Source organism: Chaetodon trifascialis, chromosome 6 (assembly GCF_039877785.1).
Source record: "Chaetodon trifascialis isolate fChaTrf1 chromosome 6, fChaTrf1.hap1, whole genome shotgun sequence".
Classification (NCBI taxonomy): Eukaryota; Metazoa; Chordata; class Actinopteri; order Chaetodontiformes; family Chaetodontidae; genus Chaetodon; species Chaetodon trifascialis.
The window spans coordinates 13,457,179-13,471,734 of NC_092061.1; the positions used below are offsets into that span (position 1 = coordinate 13,457,179).

The 14,556-nt window shown below is 40.9% G+C and overlaps 1 protein-coding gene across 1 annotated transcript; it reads left to right on the forward strand.

Moving 5' to 3' along the window:
- Positions 1-3,012: 3,012 nt before the first annotated feature.
- Positions 3,013-14,556, forward strand: mrps27 (mitochondrial ribosomal protein S27). Its single transcript, XM_070964659.1, has 11 exons — positions 3,013-3,094; positions 3,355-3,432; positions 4,681-4,751; positions 4,842-4,900; positions 5,397-5,511; positions 6,193-6,271; positions 8,948-9,063; positions 9,267-9,369; positions 9,477-9,613; positions 11,591-11,752; positions 12,598-14,556. The coding sequence occupies exons 1-11, from the start codon at positions 3,022-3,024 to the stop codon at positions 12,844-12,846; spliced, it is 1,242 nt and encodes a 413-aa protein (XP_070820760.1). The 5' UTR covers positions 3,013-3,021; the 3' UTR covers positions 12,847-14,556.

Genomic DNA, 14,556 nt, shown 5'->3' on the forward strand with positions numbered 1-14,556 from the left:
TTCATGCTTCTTCACTGTGGTGAACCTCGCTCCATCCTCACTTGTGAACAACTGAGCCTTTCCAGGATGCCCCTTTCATACCCAATCATGATACTATCACCTGTTACCAATGAACCTGTTTACCTGTGGAATGTTCCAAACAGGTGTTTCTGGAGCGTTCCCCTTCTTTCCCAGTCTTTAGTTGCTCCTGTCCCAACATGTTTGAAACGTGTAATTTGTTGGTACTAGCAGGATTTGCTGCTTTTCAAACAACTTTTTTGGACTATAACTGACAAAATAAGCATCCTGAAATCCTCTCCTCAGTCTGTGGGAAATTATGATGGACATGCTTAATTTTTTGGATACCAAATGGTTAAGCTATTCATAAAAAAAAATCACAGGTTAATCAATCAATTAATTCTAAATATATCAGCTGCAGCCTTACACTTAACTATCCATGAACCTGATTCTTATCTCTCCCTCTGGATTCCAATGCTAGAACGCAGCGTGTTTGCTGTCAGTTTTAGGGTCATGAAGATTCTTCAAAAACCATTTAATGACGTTTACAACCATTAAAGCACTGATTTATTTTAGGTTAAACAAGGAGATGTCAGGTTGTATACTACAGGGTGGTGTCCATCCTGTTACATTCCCTCCAAGATGTACTTAGCTGTTATGTAAGCAGACACATTACTGCACTGCATTTGTTAAATAAGTTTAATGCTATAGGAAAGTGAGTAAATATCACATTTATGTAGAAGATAGACATCAGAGACAGAAATCTTTCATGTCCTTTTGTGTCCAATTGTCAAAACTGATTCACTTCTTCTCCACCGGACTCTTAGTTTAATCATTTAGTCTTTTTCTTATTTTGTTAAAGTTACACAGTCCTTAAAGAGTCCTAGAGCACATGCTTAAGAAAGAGTTCAAATTTGTCCTATAATCAACATCATAAGCTTTGTCATTCGGTTGTGTTTTATACTGTTTGGTAGAGGTGCTGAATAAGCTTGATTTGGACTTTTTTTTTTTTTTTTCCTCTGGCTGTAGAGAATTTGTGTGGTGTTTTGTTTAACTGATAAAACGCTGCTCTAAAGCATAAGTAAAGTCATCATTTATAAGCAAATCTGCTAGAATGCAGTTTTTCTGTCAGTGTCTTACACACCTATTTAGATACCAGTGTCCTACACTGTGATGCTATGTCTGCGAAATAAAAAGGAAGCAGACTGGGGATGCACGCAACTGAGATACTGAAAACAAATACTTCTGAATTCTCTGCATCACTGAACCACGTCCACCTTTTCAGATGAGGAGAATAATGTGGGAGGAAGTTTCAGATGGGATTTGTGATGAAAACTGATTGCACATGAAGTATCAGCTCTTGCAAGAAAAACACTTTGTACAATTCAGACAAGAGGGCACAGCGGTGTAGCAACGAATCAGAACTATAGAATAGACTGAAGAGAATAGAGAATATCGACATCCATTCATAGTATATTCCTGAAAAGATAGCTGCATCCAGAGCTGTGCATGGAGAAATATTTACTTCCTGTCAGTAGCTGGGGTAAGAGCATCCTGTTTTGCCGGCGAGTGAGAAAACGAGATGGTGCTAAAATTCTTCCACGTTTTGTTTAACAAAACTGTCCCACCCCAGTCTCAACCTGTCACCTCCTTTGACCCACAGCCAAGGATCGTACTGTAATTATAGCTGAGGGCTGGAGAACGACTGGAGAACAAAAACACTGAAAGGTGGGAGAGGACAACAGGTCAATGGCCCAAATAAATACATGTTTACGGTAAACAGCTCAGCTCCCAGTTTAGGGTGCTATTGTCCCTACTGCTTCATTTTCAGGGTGTGTTTCTATTTTAGGGATTGTCTGCAATCTTTAAAACATGACTGAACAAATTTAATGTCCTGACAAGCTTCAGGAAGCAGTCATCCATGATGCTGAGTGACTAACGCTGGGGCTTTTCATGGCTTTAAATGCAGTGCCACAGGGCAAAGAGAAGCTGCTGCACTGCTACTTCGGTGCACTCCTCTGGTTGTGTCCTTATATAAACAGCGCCCTCTAGTGTCAAACTCTCTTTTCTGATTTGAAAAGATTTTTATATTCAAGAGATTCTGCCAGTAATTTAATTTCAAACCACACTCCTGCTGCAGTTACTTTTATCTATCCCAGACAACTAATTTATTTGTGCATTTTACTGATGCCAGTCAGTCTAACAACAGCTTTGTGCGAGAACACTGCTCGAGGAAGATAAACTTAATATTTCTGCATTTTTAAGTGCATATTCAACATAGATACTGTATTGTATAAGGAGGTATGCATTTCGACTTTATCCAATAAATTATTTGTTGAAAGATTTAGGTTGAATATAGACAGTTTTTTTTTTTTTTTTTTTTTTTTAGAGAGAGTTAGACAAAGAAATGCTTATTTTTTTCACTTAATGATTATACCTATTTTTTGTAAATGTGCAGAATTTTGTATCTGGGGATAAAACTGGTGTATTTCATGTAATGTTGTACCTTGTGATTTGTGATAATAATGTTCTTTAAGTTGCTAAAAGTTGCTAATCATTCAGGGTAGATTTAATAACCATAAATATAACTGGACAGGCTCCAAACCGTTTGAAATATGTACAATATTGTAATCAAATACGCACCGCAAATAGGAGCAACAAGCTAAGAGGACAGTATTTTTGATAAATTAAATATATAAATAAATAAATAAATAAATAAATAAATAAATAAATAAATAAATAAATAAATACTTTTGACCTCAATGGACTCCTGACTCATAAAGTTTGCTCTCACTTTTATGTATGATTGTTGTCGGTCTCTGTGTAAATAAAGATATTTTACAAAATAAATAAAGATTTTAAACATTATGCATGAAAGCATAACATAATACTTTTATTGTACAAAGGAATAATTAAAAAAGATACAGAATTTCTTTTTTGTTTACCAAGTCTCGCTGTTTGGTAGAATCCTCTTATGTTAGGAATATCACCCCCGCCTCAGCTCAGCTATGGTATCGTCCAAAGATGGCAGCCTCCGTGTGGAAGCGATGTGTGACTGCTGCAGTCAAAGTTAAATGTTTATCTCCATCTGTTTCAGGTAAACACAGCATCTGGCAACGAGAAAATTCTAGTTTTATCTGACTCTATTTCTTTGTTTAACTTTGACGTCACTTGTGTTTATGTGGGTGTTGAGACAGGAGGAGCTAAATGTCCCCAGTTCATGTTATTAGCTAACTGTATGTGGCTACATAAGCTAGCCACCTGCGAGACTGAGGTTTCATCACATCACAGTTTGTTGAGGTATTGAATTGAAGTATTTTATATCTGCCTGACCTGGTTGACTGTTTGTCTCTGCAGCCAGAAGATGGTTGCTCTCTGTAGCTTACACAGACGCAAAAGTGTGGGAGGCAAGAGAGAAAGATCCTCAAAACCTGGGTAAGAGTCGAAACTGGTCATGCTAATATTCACATGCCACCTTTAATGAACAGTCTAGCCAATAATATCAGGATTTGGGCATTATCCAGGAAGACCTACTTATTCACCTTGTACATATAGAGAATGTCAATATTACACAACTGAATCCTTCCTTTTATTAAACTGATTAAATTAGGTCCTGGACTCATGTCCTGTGCATGTTCTCCTCTTGCCTTGGTGTGTTTCCTCCCACGGTTAAAACAAAGGCAACACAAAGACTCTCAAGTACTCATAGGTGTTATATGAGTGCTATTATCTACCTATATGTGTCTGTACGTACTACAGACTTTCAGACTGGTGACCTGTCCAGGGTAGGTTAGGCTCCTGCACACGATAAGTAGATACAGAAAATGGATGGAGATGTACTGAAGGTTGCAGAGGATCCAAACTGAGGACACATTGCTTTGCTTTCTTTGCTTTATATGATGCTTCAAGTGTGAAAGTATAAATTGTAAAAGATGAAACTCCGAAACAGGAAATGCTATAATCTATGGCTGCATGTCAACCTTCAGTACTTTTTGGGCTACAGTCTGAAGTGCACAGAGCACTGACAGCTGTCCGCTAACAAAAGTTGTTTCCCTTTTTTATATTGTATTTTTAGGTAAAGATCTAATAAAATGCAGTTTAATTTTGCATGTTAATCTTTGTGGGAAGACAAAATTTTGTGTAAAGACAAACACTGAAGTTTAGCTGTTTTTTCTCTTCCTCAATCTAAGATTAAAAAAAAGTATTGTCTGGGGGTTTTTACTGAAACTTAAGTGTTGTAATTGCACCTGTATCCATGTAAAACTTTCAAATGATAAGACTAGGCCTATGTCACATACATATCCAGAAGCATAAGCATGCTGTGTAAATAGCTACCTGCAGCAGTCCAGTGCCAAACGTTAGTGTGTGTGCACTCAATCACCACAGGGTGGCAGTGTTAGACTGCAGCCACATGGTGCACTGGCTGGTGACTGTTCAGCAGCCCACCGAGGCTTAAATGACATTAAAATGAATAATTATTATGTTTTGAAAAGTTTTAAACAGACCACAACTGATGATGAAGCATTGATAAAATAAACAAATACATTTTATTTGGGGCTCTTTTGTCTCTAGCAGGTGTATCTCAGTGGCATAACGGACTGTAAAATACATTCTGAATAGTTTATTACATTAACTGTGCAGTAATAGTCTTGTTGATGTTGTTGTTTTTCTGTAAACTTACAGCCGTACTGGCCAACATTATGAACAGGACATATGAAAGGAATCTCCCAGTTAGCTCTCTGACTGTGTCTCGGGTAAGATTTATCTCCATTTAAATACTCTGTTTGCATGTGATGACATTCGGACAAAGTTTTCAGTATCTGTATTTTCTGCTTGTGTTTCAGTTTGTTGACAACATTTCATCTCGAGAAGAAGTTGAGCAGGCAGAGTACTACCTGTACAGGTAAGACTGATTTTTACTCGCTCTGCATCTTCATTTGTGTGTCAGGTTTCTGCTGCTTCCTTGGTTTTTGTGTGGTAACAACTTGTGCTTTTCTTGGAATGAATTGTCTGTTTGGTTTGTCTGTTTTGCTTTGCGTTCAGTCACGTGCTTTTCTTTGTTCGGGGCAACTCCAGATTTTTCCTGTTTACTCCTTCCTCTGGAATCTGCACCCATTCTTGTGATTACAAGACTTAGTATATTTCTCAATCGCACCCTTGTTCAGAGAACATTCATTTTCACAGTTGGGTGAGAATTAAATATCTGTCTTTCCACTTTGGGAAGTTTGTAAACGCTAATTATTGTTGTCCATACAGCAATTGAAATAGTAGCATTCAAATGTGGTCGCATGTCTCATATGTTTCCTTTTTGTCTTGCGCATTAATAAAGCAGAACTGTGGTGGATGTATAAAAAGGAATTAACTTCATATGTTTGTTTGTTTTTTTTTAATCCCTCAAGGTTTCGTCACAGTCCAAACTGTTGGTACCTGAGAGACTGGACCATTCACAGCTGGATCAGACAGTGTCTTAAATACGGAGCCAGGGAGAAGGCCCTGTATACAGTTAAAAACAAGGTACAGTGCATGTTATAATCCCTCCATTTATTCTTAAGACTGGACACAGACTCTTTGGTCAAAGACACTTGTCTTTATAATCAGAAGGGAAATCTGATCAGAGGCTCATGATCGGGGCTGACAGCAGCACTTCCCTGGCAGTGTGAGTAATCACAGATCCAATCTTAACCACCCAGATGCATTTTAAAACTGATCTGAGCAGAGCAAATAACGCCAAACATGTTTGACATTTTCAGCCTCAGCATGTGGACTCTTCCTAAATGAGTTGTAGTATCTGGGAATCACTAAATTATTCCAAAGCAAAGACGTCCACCAGCCAATGACGTGTTTGCAGTGAGGTAAACCAGAGCGCGCTCACTCCGTTTGTTGTCGTTATGACTGGTGTCATATTACTGCGAGATTACAGGGCTCGACGTCAGAGGTGCACAAGGAGTCTGTATTATCGAGTGTGATATAGAACATCTGCACCAAATAATGTGGGATAAACAGTTCATGCCCAACATGTGATGCAAATATTCATAATCTGTGTGTGTGTTTGTGTGTGTTGACTTGTATAACTCATGTTATGGGGACATACATTTATTTCCACAGTCACTTTGTTGAGACTCCCCTCCTCCAAGTCTGTGTAATTTCCCCAGAAGTGACCTGAGTATGTGTGTCTATGTGTGTTTGTGTGTGTAGGTCCAGTTTGGAATATTTCCAGATGACTTCACCTTCAACCTGCTCATTGATTCTTACATTAAGGATGGAGACTTTAAAAGTAAGTTGTTTTTTTTTAAGCGTGTTTTCAGTCAAACATTTGGGAAAAAAAGGTTCAGACAGACCAAAATAAAGTTCAACCAAACACATTCTTGTTGACTGTGAATATTTATTGCCAGGTGTGGGAACAGACTGTCTGTCAAATGACTCAAATCAGATTTCAAACATTTTATTTCCTTGTTTGTAAAAGGCAGTGGTGAAGGGGAAGCCTGATTATTTTTCTGTAATAATATTAGACAGTAAACAGTTCATTGTTTGCAAGTGAAGGCGCAGAGCTGGGATGTGTTCAGTCGCATGGTGAAGTTTACGTTTGATAAAATGAAGAATTCACTGTTTGTTTAGTGCTTACATACTGTATAACTTTAGTCTGCAGCTCAAATATGATGTTTCTTTACTTTTAGGCATAAACCTGGCAGCATTCCAAGTTTTTTATCATCCTCCTGACAAGTACTGCCTGACTAACTGAAACCTTACATCTCTTATTCCTCTGTGTTGTAGAGCTCCACTTTTGTCCAAAAACACAGCAGTGAGCCTTATTGTTGCACTGGGCAACTTTTTGAGTCATTCCCACATACACCATCCTGCTGCTCTAAATACTCATTGACTGAACTAAATGTGTATTACTTCTTGAGTAACATTTCCTAAAAACCATAATACCCAGCTGTTTTAGGTAATTACTGACTCATTTAAAAAATGTCATTACATATTTTTAGACATTTTTTGAGATGTACATCATCAGTAAAAACACTGTACCCATGTGGAAAAACTGGAAGAAAAAAAATTGACGCTTGGCTGACGTAAAAAAGTTGGTGTATTGATAAGAGCGAAGTGTGACAGATGCAGTGCACACTTAGTGAATAAATCATGACGTACAGGGGCGGACTGGGACAAAAAATCAGCCCTGGCATTTTGGACCATACTGGCCCACCACATTCGATAACGCACACCTTTTCAGTCTTTTCGGTCTCTTGAATGTGTATACCAACTGTGCAACTCTTTAAAGCCACGTACCTTAAGCCATGCAATGAGTTAACAGGAATCAGTGAGAGTGGACACATTAAATACTTCCAAAAAGTGTAATTTATTAACACTACAAAAAAAGTACACTCCACCACTCCATCACAGTAATGGATCTTTAAGCAGAATTCATCCTGCTGGGTGTACCTATGTGTTTCAGGGAGGAAGAAAAGAGAAAGAGAAAGAATAGAGATGAGAAATGATGGATCAGATGCTAACTCTTCCAAGAGTAGTACTCAGTAAATTGAATTGAACTAACCCAGTCCAAAAGGTTGAATGTAGCTGAACTCCTGAATGAACTTTGAACTCTGTGTGTGTATGTATGTTTGAGAGAGAAAGCAAGAGAGATTTAATGATTGGTCATTCTTAAAGATAAAAATAGCAGTGTAGAAACTGAAAACTTAAGAGGGATGATGACACATGAATGAGGGAGAGGGAAAGAGAAGTAATAGACCTGGTTTATTGATCTGATTACCACTGTTTTCCAGACAGTGCTGAATAAAGAAGGCCTGTGAACTTGGGCAAATCCTTAAAAAAAGAAGACATCATCCTGTATGTGTGTGACAGATAGAAAGAGAATGAGAGGATCCGCTGTGTCTTTGCATTACATCAACTGTGAACTTACCAAGGAAAAGGGATGCAGGTGAAGTCATCCCCTAAAGCACTCCTCCTATAACAAACAAGTGAAGGCATCCTGTGTGTGTGTGTGTGTGTGTGTGTGTGTGTGTGTGTGTTTGTGTGTTTGTTTGTTTGTTTGTTTGTTAGAGAGAGAGAGAGAGAGAGAGAGAGAGAGAGAGAGAGAGAGAGAGAGAGAGAGGAGAGAGAGAGAGAGAGGAGAGAGAGAGAGAGAGAGAGAGAGAGAGAGAGAGAGAGAGAGAGAGAGAGAGAGAGAGAGAGAGAGAGAGAGAGAGAGAGAGAGAGAGAGAGAGAGAGAGCCCCGTCAAGTGTCAGTGAATTTAATAACCTATGGGCCACAGACCAAGTTGTGTCGAGGGCCGGTCGGTGGTTATGAACAAGCTCTTGCGCTTTTTTTTTTTTTTTTTGCCGAATGCATTATGCCGGCTAGACCAAAGCGAAAGGGGTTGGTGTTTAACGAAGTGATTGGGCAGCTGATCGACTGTCTGGTATTATGGGCTGGTCAGACGAAAATTTAAAGTAAATAAAATCTATCGGCCCAAATAGCACGTCGGCCCACCGGGAAAATGCCCGCTATGCCAGATGGTCAGTCCGTCCCTGATGACGTACATCAAGCATGTGACTTATTTGTGACTCAAGTTTCTGCTCCTCTGTAGACTGAAAAACAGCCACAGGTGCAAATCATCTGCATGGACCAATGAGGAGACTGTAATGTTCCTCAGATTAATATATGGAAAAACATAAATGGCATTTTCCCCCACACTTTTGTTCTTGTTGCACCCTGTTGTTCTGCAGCGGTTTCAGGAAACCCGGCTGAAGAATTCACAGTAGAAGCTGTTTATCTGGATGAAGCAACTCCCAATGTTTGTTTAACAGTAGAATGAATGAAAATGTTCATTCATTGAAGGTTTCTTGTGATTTTTTTTCTGGAAATTTGTTTAGAATTTGCACTAAACTTGGACATCAGGCTTCCACTTTTAACCTCACTAAAGGTAATCTGAGTGTCGTTGTTGTAATTGTACAGGTGCGTGCTCTGTGGTCGAGGAGGTGATGCTTCAGGAGGCCTTCGACCTTCCCTCCACACAGATCCTGTCTCTGTACGCTCTGGGCTCTTACCTCGCAGGCAGACCACAACTCACCGTGAGTCACACAGCAGCATGGGTGGCACTACGAAAACAAATGATCCCAGAATATTCTTAAGCTCTGAAGTCATCCTGACACTCCAGAGGGAAGGAATGTTAGAAATTCATTCAGGAAAAATGGATGTGTGAGACTGATGAGTGTGTGAGTGCTGCAGCAGGACCGACAAATGTGCTTCCACATAAACCACTGACTGTGTTCAGGTGTCAGAGGAGCGGGCGTTGGGAGCATCGCTGCTCATCTGTGGAATGATGCAAGACAACAGCGTTGGCCTCAGCGCTCAGCTGCTCGGCAATGCTCTCCTAGGTGTGTATTTGAGTTTCTGCCCCCACGGTGGTGCTTTGATTGTTTCATCCAGGGTTTTGTCCTTAGACCGCTTGTCTAATTTGTCCTCCTCCTCCTTCCCCATCCAGGAAAGGTGGAGATGTCAAAGGGCATACATGCCGTCTTCAAAGGGATGCCTCTCTTCTGGGGTCATGGGTATCTGGGCCGAGCGCTGGCGGTCATGGAGAAAGCTGCTTCTGGTGATGTCAAGCTGTCCAAAGACGCAGTAAGAACAGAGAAAATTTCATTTTTCATTTCAACGTCATTTCATCTGAAAGAAGAAACTTTCTTGCAGAAAATTTCAAGTTGTTGTTAATTATAAAGCTATTTATTGTTTAAATGCTTTATTGTGTTTATCACACGTAGAAATGCACAGTCTTCACAGTGGGGTGTCAGGTGTGATCATAGTCATAACTCAGTGACCACTCTCAGTGTTTCCTCTAGGATTTTTTTCAGCAGCGGGGGCAGGTTCTCCGGGGAGCCGTGGCGGCATAAACAAATGACACTTGACTGCAGATTTTTACTTTTTTTGAATGTCCAGATGAAAATTGCTTTTTAAGGGCTGAATGTGTCTGTGTGCGTGCACCGTGTCTGTAACCCCCGCTCCTCCCCCTCCTGCTCAGTGCGTACACGCTGAATCCACCATACGTCATGTAGTTGACCAATCACGTGTGGCTTGAACGGAAAAAAAGTCAAGAAAAAAAAAAACCCAAAGCGGCTCTCAGTCCGGCACCCAGGCAGTAGACGGCTCCGATCATTCACTTCAACGAGCGGCTCTAGGAGCCGTTTCGGTCACGACCGACACATCAGTACTGAGTCAGTACAGTAGACAGTAGTCAGTACTACTGACTAGCGTCATTTTCATCAGCTGTCTTTCTCTTCTTAGAGAAATATTTGAACAAGCTCATCTGAAAATGCACTCAGCAGTTACATCATGGCGTGTAGATATTAGCTTAATGCTATCAAGTTGTTTACTCATGTTAGCCAGTACTGAGTCGGCACCGGGCCCAATAAACTTAAGCTACCGATATGTTACGTAACGTTAGCTGGCCATCAATATTTTGCGAATGTCTTACCTGCGACTTACCTTTTCTCCGGTAAGTCGCTGTCCTATTTTCCAAGACGACACTCCTGTGACTCTTTGACCTGTTGCCGGGGTGCTTGACGTAATGTCACTTTCAAGGTTGCGCTCTCGCGAGTAATTAGCGTTGGACTCTGCTGTGAAGGTGGAGACATGCGACGGTGGTGTATTTGCGACATTAAAAAAAGGAAAAATAGAAAGAAATTTGAAGGAGCGGCAGCTAGGATTTAGGAATGGTGGCCCGCCACTCCTAAATGAATGTAGAGGAAACACTGATGATGGTTCTGTCTGTCTATGTTTGTTATTGAGGTTTGGATTTTACAGTGGTGTATAAATCAATATTGTTTGTTTATCATTATCCGCCCCACCGAGAGTTTGACGTCAAACATATTTCCTAAAGTGTTGGACAGGATTCTGTGTTTCGAATGAAAAGGTCTGTTGAGGATGGCTCTGAGTCACACAGCTGAATTATTAACAACTAAACACATCCGGTGGAGGCTGTTGTTACTTTCCAGGTGGGGTGTGTGCCACAGACAGTCTTCATCTGCTGAGATGGAACACACACGCTGTCATATTGTTGTTATTTTTACATATATGCACTGACACACAGTCGGGTGTAGCGCCTTTAATCCGGCCTGTGCTGTCCAGTTTAATGGTTCGGCTTTGTCCACGTCTAATGAGATTTGTGAAGAGCCTGGAGCACCGAGGATGTCTGTGAGAATCACTGCAGCGGGAGCTAAACGGCCCGTGTCAGACAGCGACACAGCAATAATGTAGACAGAGCAGATAACACCATCGGACAGATGGGAAATATTACCTGTGAAATGAAGGCGCCTGTGACTGCCGCCTCAGGTCACAGTTAATCATACCTCTTCCTTAGATTAAGAGGTTGGTTGTCAAGTGAGGGGTTCAGCCTCTTTCATCATGACATGCTGCTTCTGTGAACTTTAAATAAGGGACTGAATCACCTGAAAATGTTGAAAACATATTACTTTTACTCAGGTAATTTAATATACAACAAATAAAGACTGTAGGGACTAATGTCTGTTTCAGAACTGCACCAAACATGCTACATAAAACAATTGTTCCTGATACTTAACATGAGTTTTCATCGATCTTCAGCTGGACTACATGAACGGCTTGCTGCAGGAGCTGTCCTCTGCTTCAGATACAGACTCATCTGGAGAGGAGTCAGCAGGTGAAGAGGCCAAGGAAGAAGACGCCGTAGATGAAGAAGACCAGGCAGAGCAGGCTAAGCTGCCTCAGTATGCCAGCAGATTCAAGGTGGGTGTTTGCTGTGTACAGCAGGTGCTTGTAGTAGCGACTGAATTTAAATCAGTTTCCCGGTCATGACTGGGATTGTAAGTCAGGCTGGGTGACGTATTAAGGGCTTTTTGCTAGATTCTTTATAATTTAGTTAATGAATTAATTGATGACTTTGATGAAGACATGTATTGAATTATCTTTCTGTAGCACGTGAAATAGGGAAAGCTCAGAAAAGTTCATCAGGCAATCTGAAAACCGAAGGTCTGCCGGAGACAAAGGTTTGCATCAGTGCCCTTAAAGTGCATCATCTTTACGTATTCTTGAGACAAGACTTGTCTGACATGAGTCAGAGTGTCCTTGGGCAAGATATTGAACTCCAAATTGCTCCGGACGGCTGTCAGTGTGTGTGTGTGTGTGTGTGTGTGTGTGTGTGTGTGTGTGTGTGTGTGTGTGTGTGTGTGTGGGTGTGGGTGTGTGTGTGTGTGTGGGTGGGGGTGGGTGGGTGGGTGGGTGGATGGATGCTGACTTGTGTTGTAAAGCTCTTTGAGTGGTCGGTGTCCTAGAAAAGCGCTATATGAATGCAGTTCATTTACCATTCTTTCCTGCCTTTGTGGGCACAGAAGTGTTTCTTGGCATGCTGTTGCCTCCTGTTGATCAGTCTAATAGTGTGAAACCATTGGCTGGAATGGAAACATTGCTCTGTAGTGTTAATAGTGGTAAAAAGCTCCACAGGGAAGCTTGAGCATTTTGAAATGTATTGAATAGAGCTCACTGGTTTGGAGGGTCTCACCCATGTCATTCATATGAAGAGATGAAGTCACTGTTGGGCGCTGCAACATCTTTTTGTTTCCCTGCTTCTTCAGGAGCTGAGCAGCCAACTGGAGTCTCAGGGCAAAGCGGACTCTGCCTCCTTCCAGGCTTTAGTGACGGCTCTGGCTCAGCAGAACCTGGCGGCTGCCGAGAAGCTGGACTTGGAGCAGTACGAGAAACGGGTACAGGCCTGGGAGGCCGAGACGAGGCAGCTGATCCAGAGGGAGAAGGAGATGAGGGAGAGGGCTGAGCAGGAAAAACAGGAGCGGATGGTTGCCAAGGCTGCAGCCCGGCAGGAGTAGAGACTCTGAAGATTGAGCTAAATTAAGATCACTGAACTGTCCATTGAGAGTGTACATTTACACTTAATACACCTACACTTAGGTCTCTAAAATTGTGAAATATCAACATTGTCAACGTCACATCCGCTCATGTCATTATTACTTTTATATATGTTAATTATTGTGTACCTGTGTGATAAGTATCGCTCTGTTTCTATAGAAGTCTAAATATATTGTCAAAACAAAACTGATTTTCACGCTGTCTCACATTTATTATTTTCTGTTGTGGACTGTGGGAGGATGTCATTATTGGAACGTGTGCACACATCAATCCTGAAGCCTGATGGTCAAGGGACTTCATGTAAGCATAAAGAAGGGAAAGCTGGGAAAAGATGACATCCTCCAACTCCTTCTCCTCTCTGCCTGCCGTCACGTGTGTTTTCTGTGAGTGTGTGTGTGTCAAAAGCATCTTTGGAAGATTTCTCACAGGTAATTGAAAGGAGTACTGCACAGAGGAATTTGCTGATTTGCTGATCAAGAGAAAACCAAATTCTTGCTGGAAAGGAATGAAGTTATGATGGCAAACCTATGTGTTCACAAAGAAAAACAAACCATGCAGTATAGATGCTGATAACAGTAAGAACAGACTCAAAGTGCACACAGTGTTTGTTAAAAAGTGGAAACATCGACATGAGAGAGCAGCATTAGCACACGTTAACTGGCAAACAGAGCAAAGCCTGCGTTGTTTTGACTGCACAGAAAGATAAGATAATAGATCTTTGGAGAAGAAAATGCTGTTGTGGTTGTGCACATAATGCATTCATTCCACATTATGTTGCTGCTATTCAGTATTCAGAGCATGGTCTTGGGAAACAGCTTGGTATGCAGTCCAGGATGAATGAGCAGCACAAAATGCTTACAAGAACCATTGTGATCCCCTGGCTCCTTACTGCCTGCTGGTCTGAGAGCAGCGCTTCACTCGTAGTCAGTCTTCTCTCATGTAAGTATCATAGAGGTCTTTTAGCTTTAGGAAATAGTCATATTTTGTCCCTTCTGATTACCATATTACAAAATGGTTATATTTGGAAGTTATGTTACAGCTTGTGGTGCTACAGTGACTTCCTGTTTCCACATAACTAAAGTCTTAACCAGCTGACATATCTGATGTTTTGATCCAGCAAGTCACTGGTTTGAAACTAGCTGGAAGCTAAAATAATTAAGGAAAGCCTTAATAGCCAGTTTGGTAATCAATTTATGAATAACAGAGGCATCTCAATCCCGCACTGGAGCCTTTGTATCACATGGTCCTGATCAGCGGATTAAATTTGCTCAATCCTATCCCGATCAAAGTATTGATACAAACCACAGCGATATTTGTGCATATCCAAAAACCTGTTGATATCCAAGTCTTTCATTTTGTTTGAATTAGACGCGTTCCTTCCAAACAGATATGTGGACTTGTGTTTTGTGCATGCATCTCTACCTCTGCCTTGCAAACTGTTGACCAGCCGGCAGACTGTAAACAAGCAAGAGGCCGTGCGTCACAAAATGCAGTAAAAAAACAAAAACAATTGAGACACATACTCTGAATGTATACTGTATAAAAGTCGAAAAAATGCTCCGATAACCTGAATAACATCAGCATATCTGGCATGTCCTGAAAAGAAAATGCTTCATTCAGAAAAATATAATCCAACTGGGATATACCGTTTATATGACCTGTATAAAAAT

Coding starts and splice junctions, on each gene's coding strand:
- mrps27 (XM_070964659.1), top strand. CDS start 3,022: ATGGCAGCCTCCGTGTGGAAGCGATGTGTGACTGCTGCAGTCAAAGTT. Junction 4,901..5,396: donor GCAGAGTACTACCTGTACAG/GTAAGACTGATT, acceptor TAATCCCTCAAG/GTTTCGTCACAGTCCAAACT. Junction 6,272..8,947: donor TAAGGATGGAGACTTTAAAA/GTAAGTTGTTTT, acceptor GTAATTGTACAG/GTGCGTGCTCTGTGGTCGAG.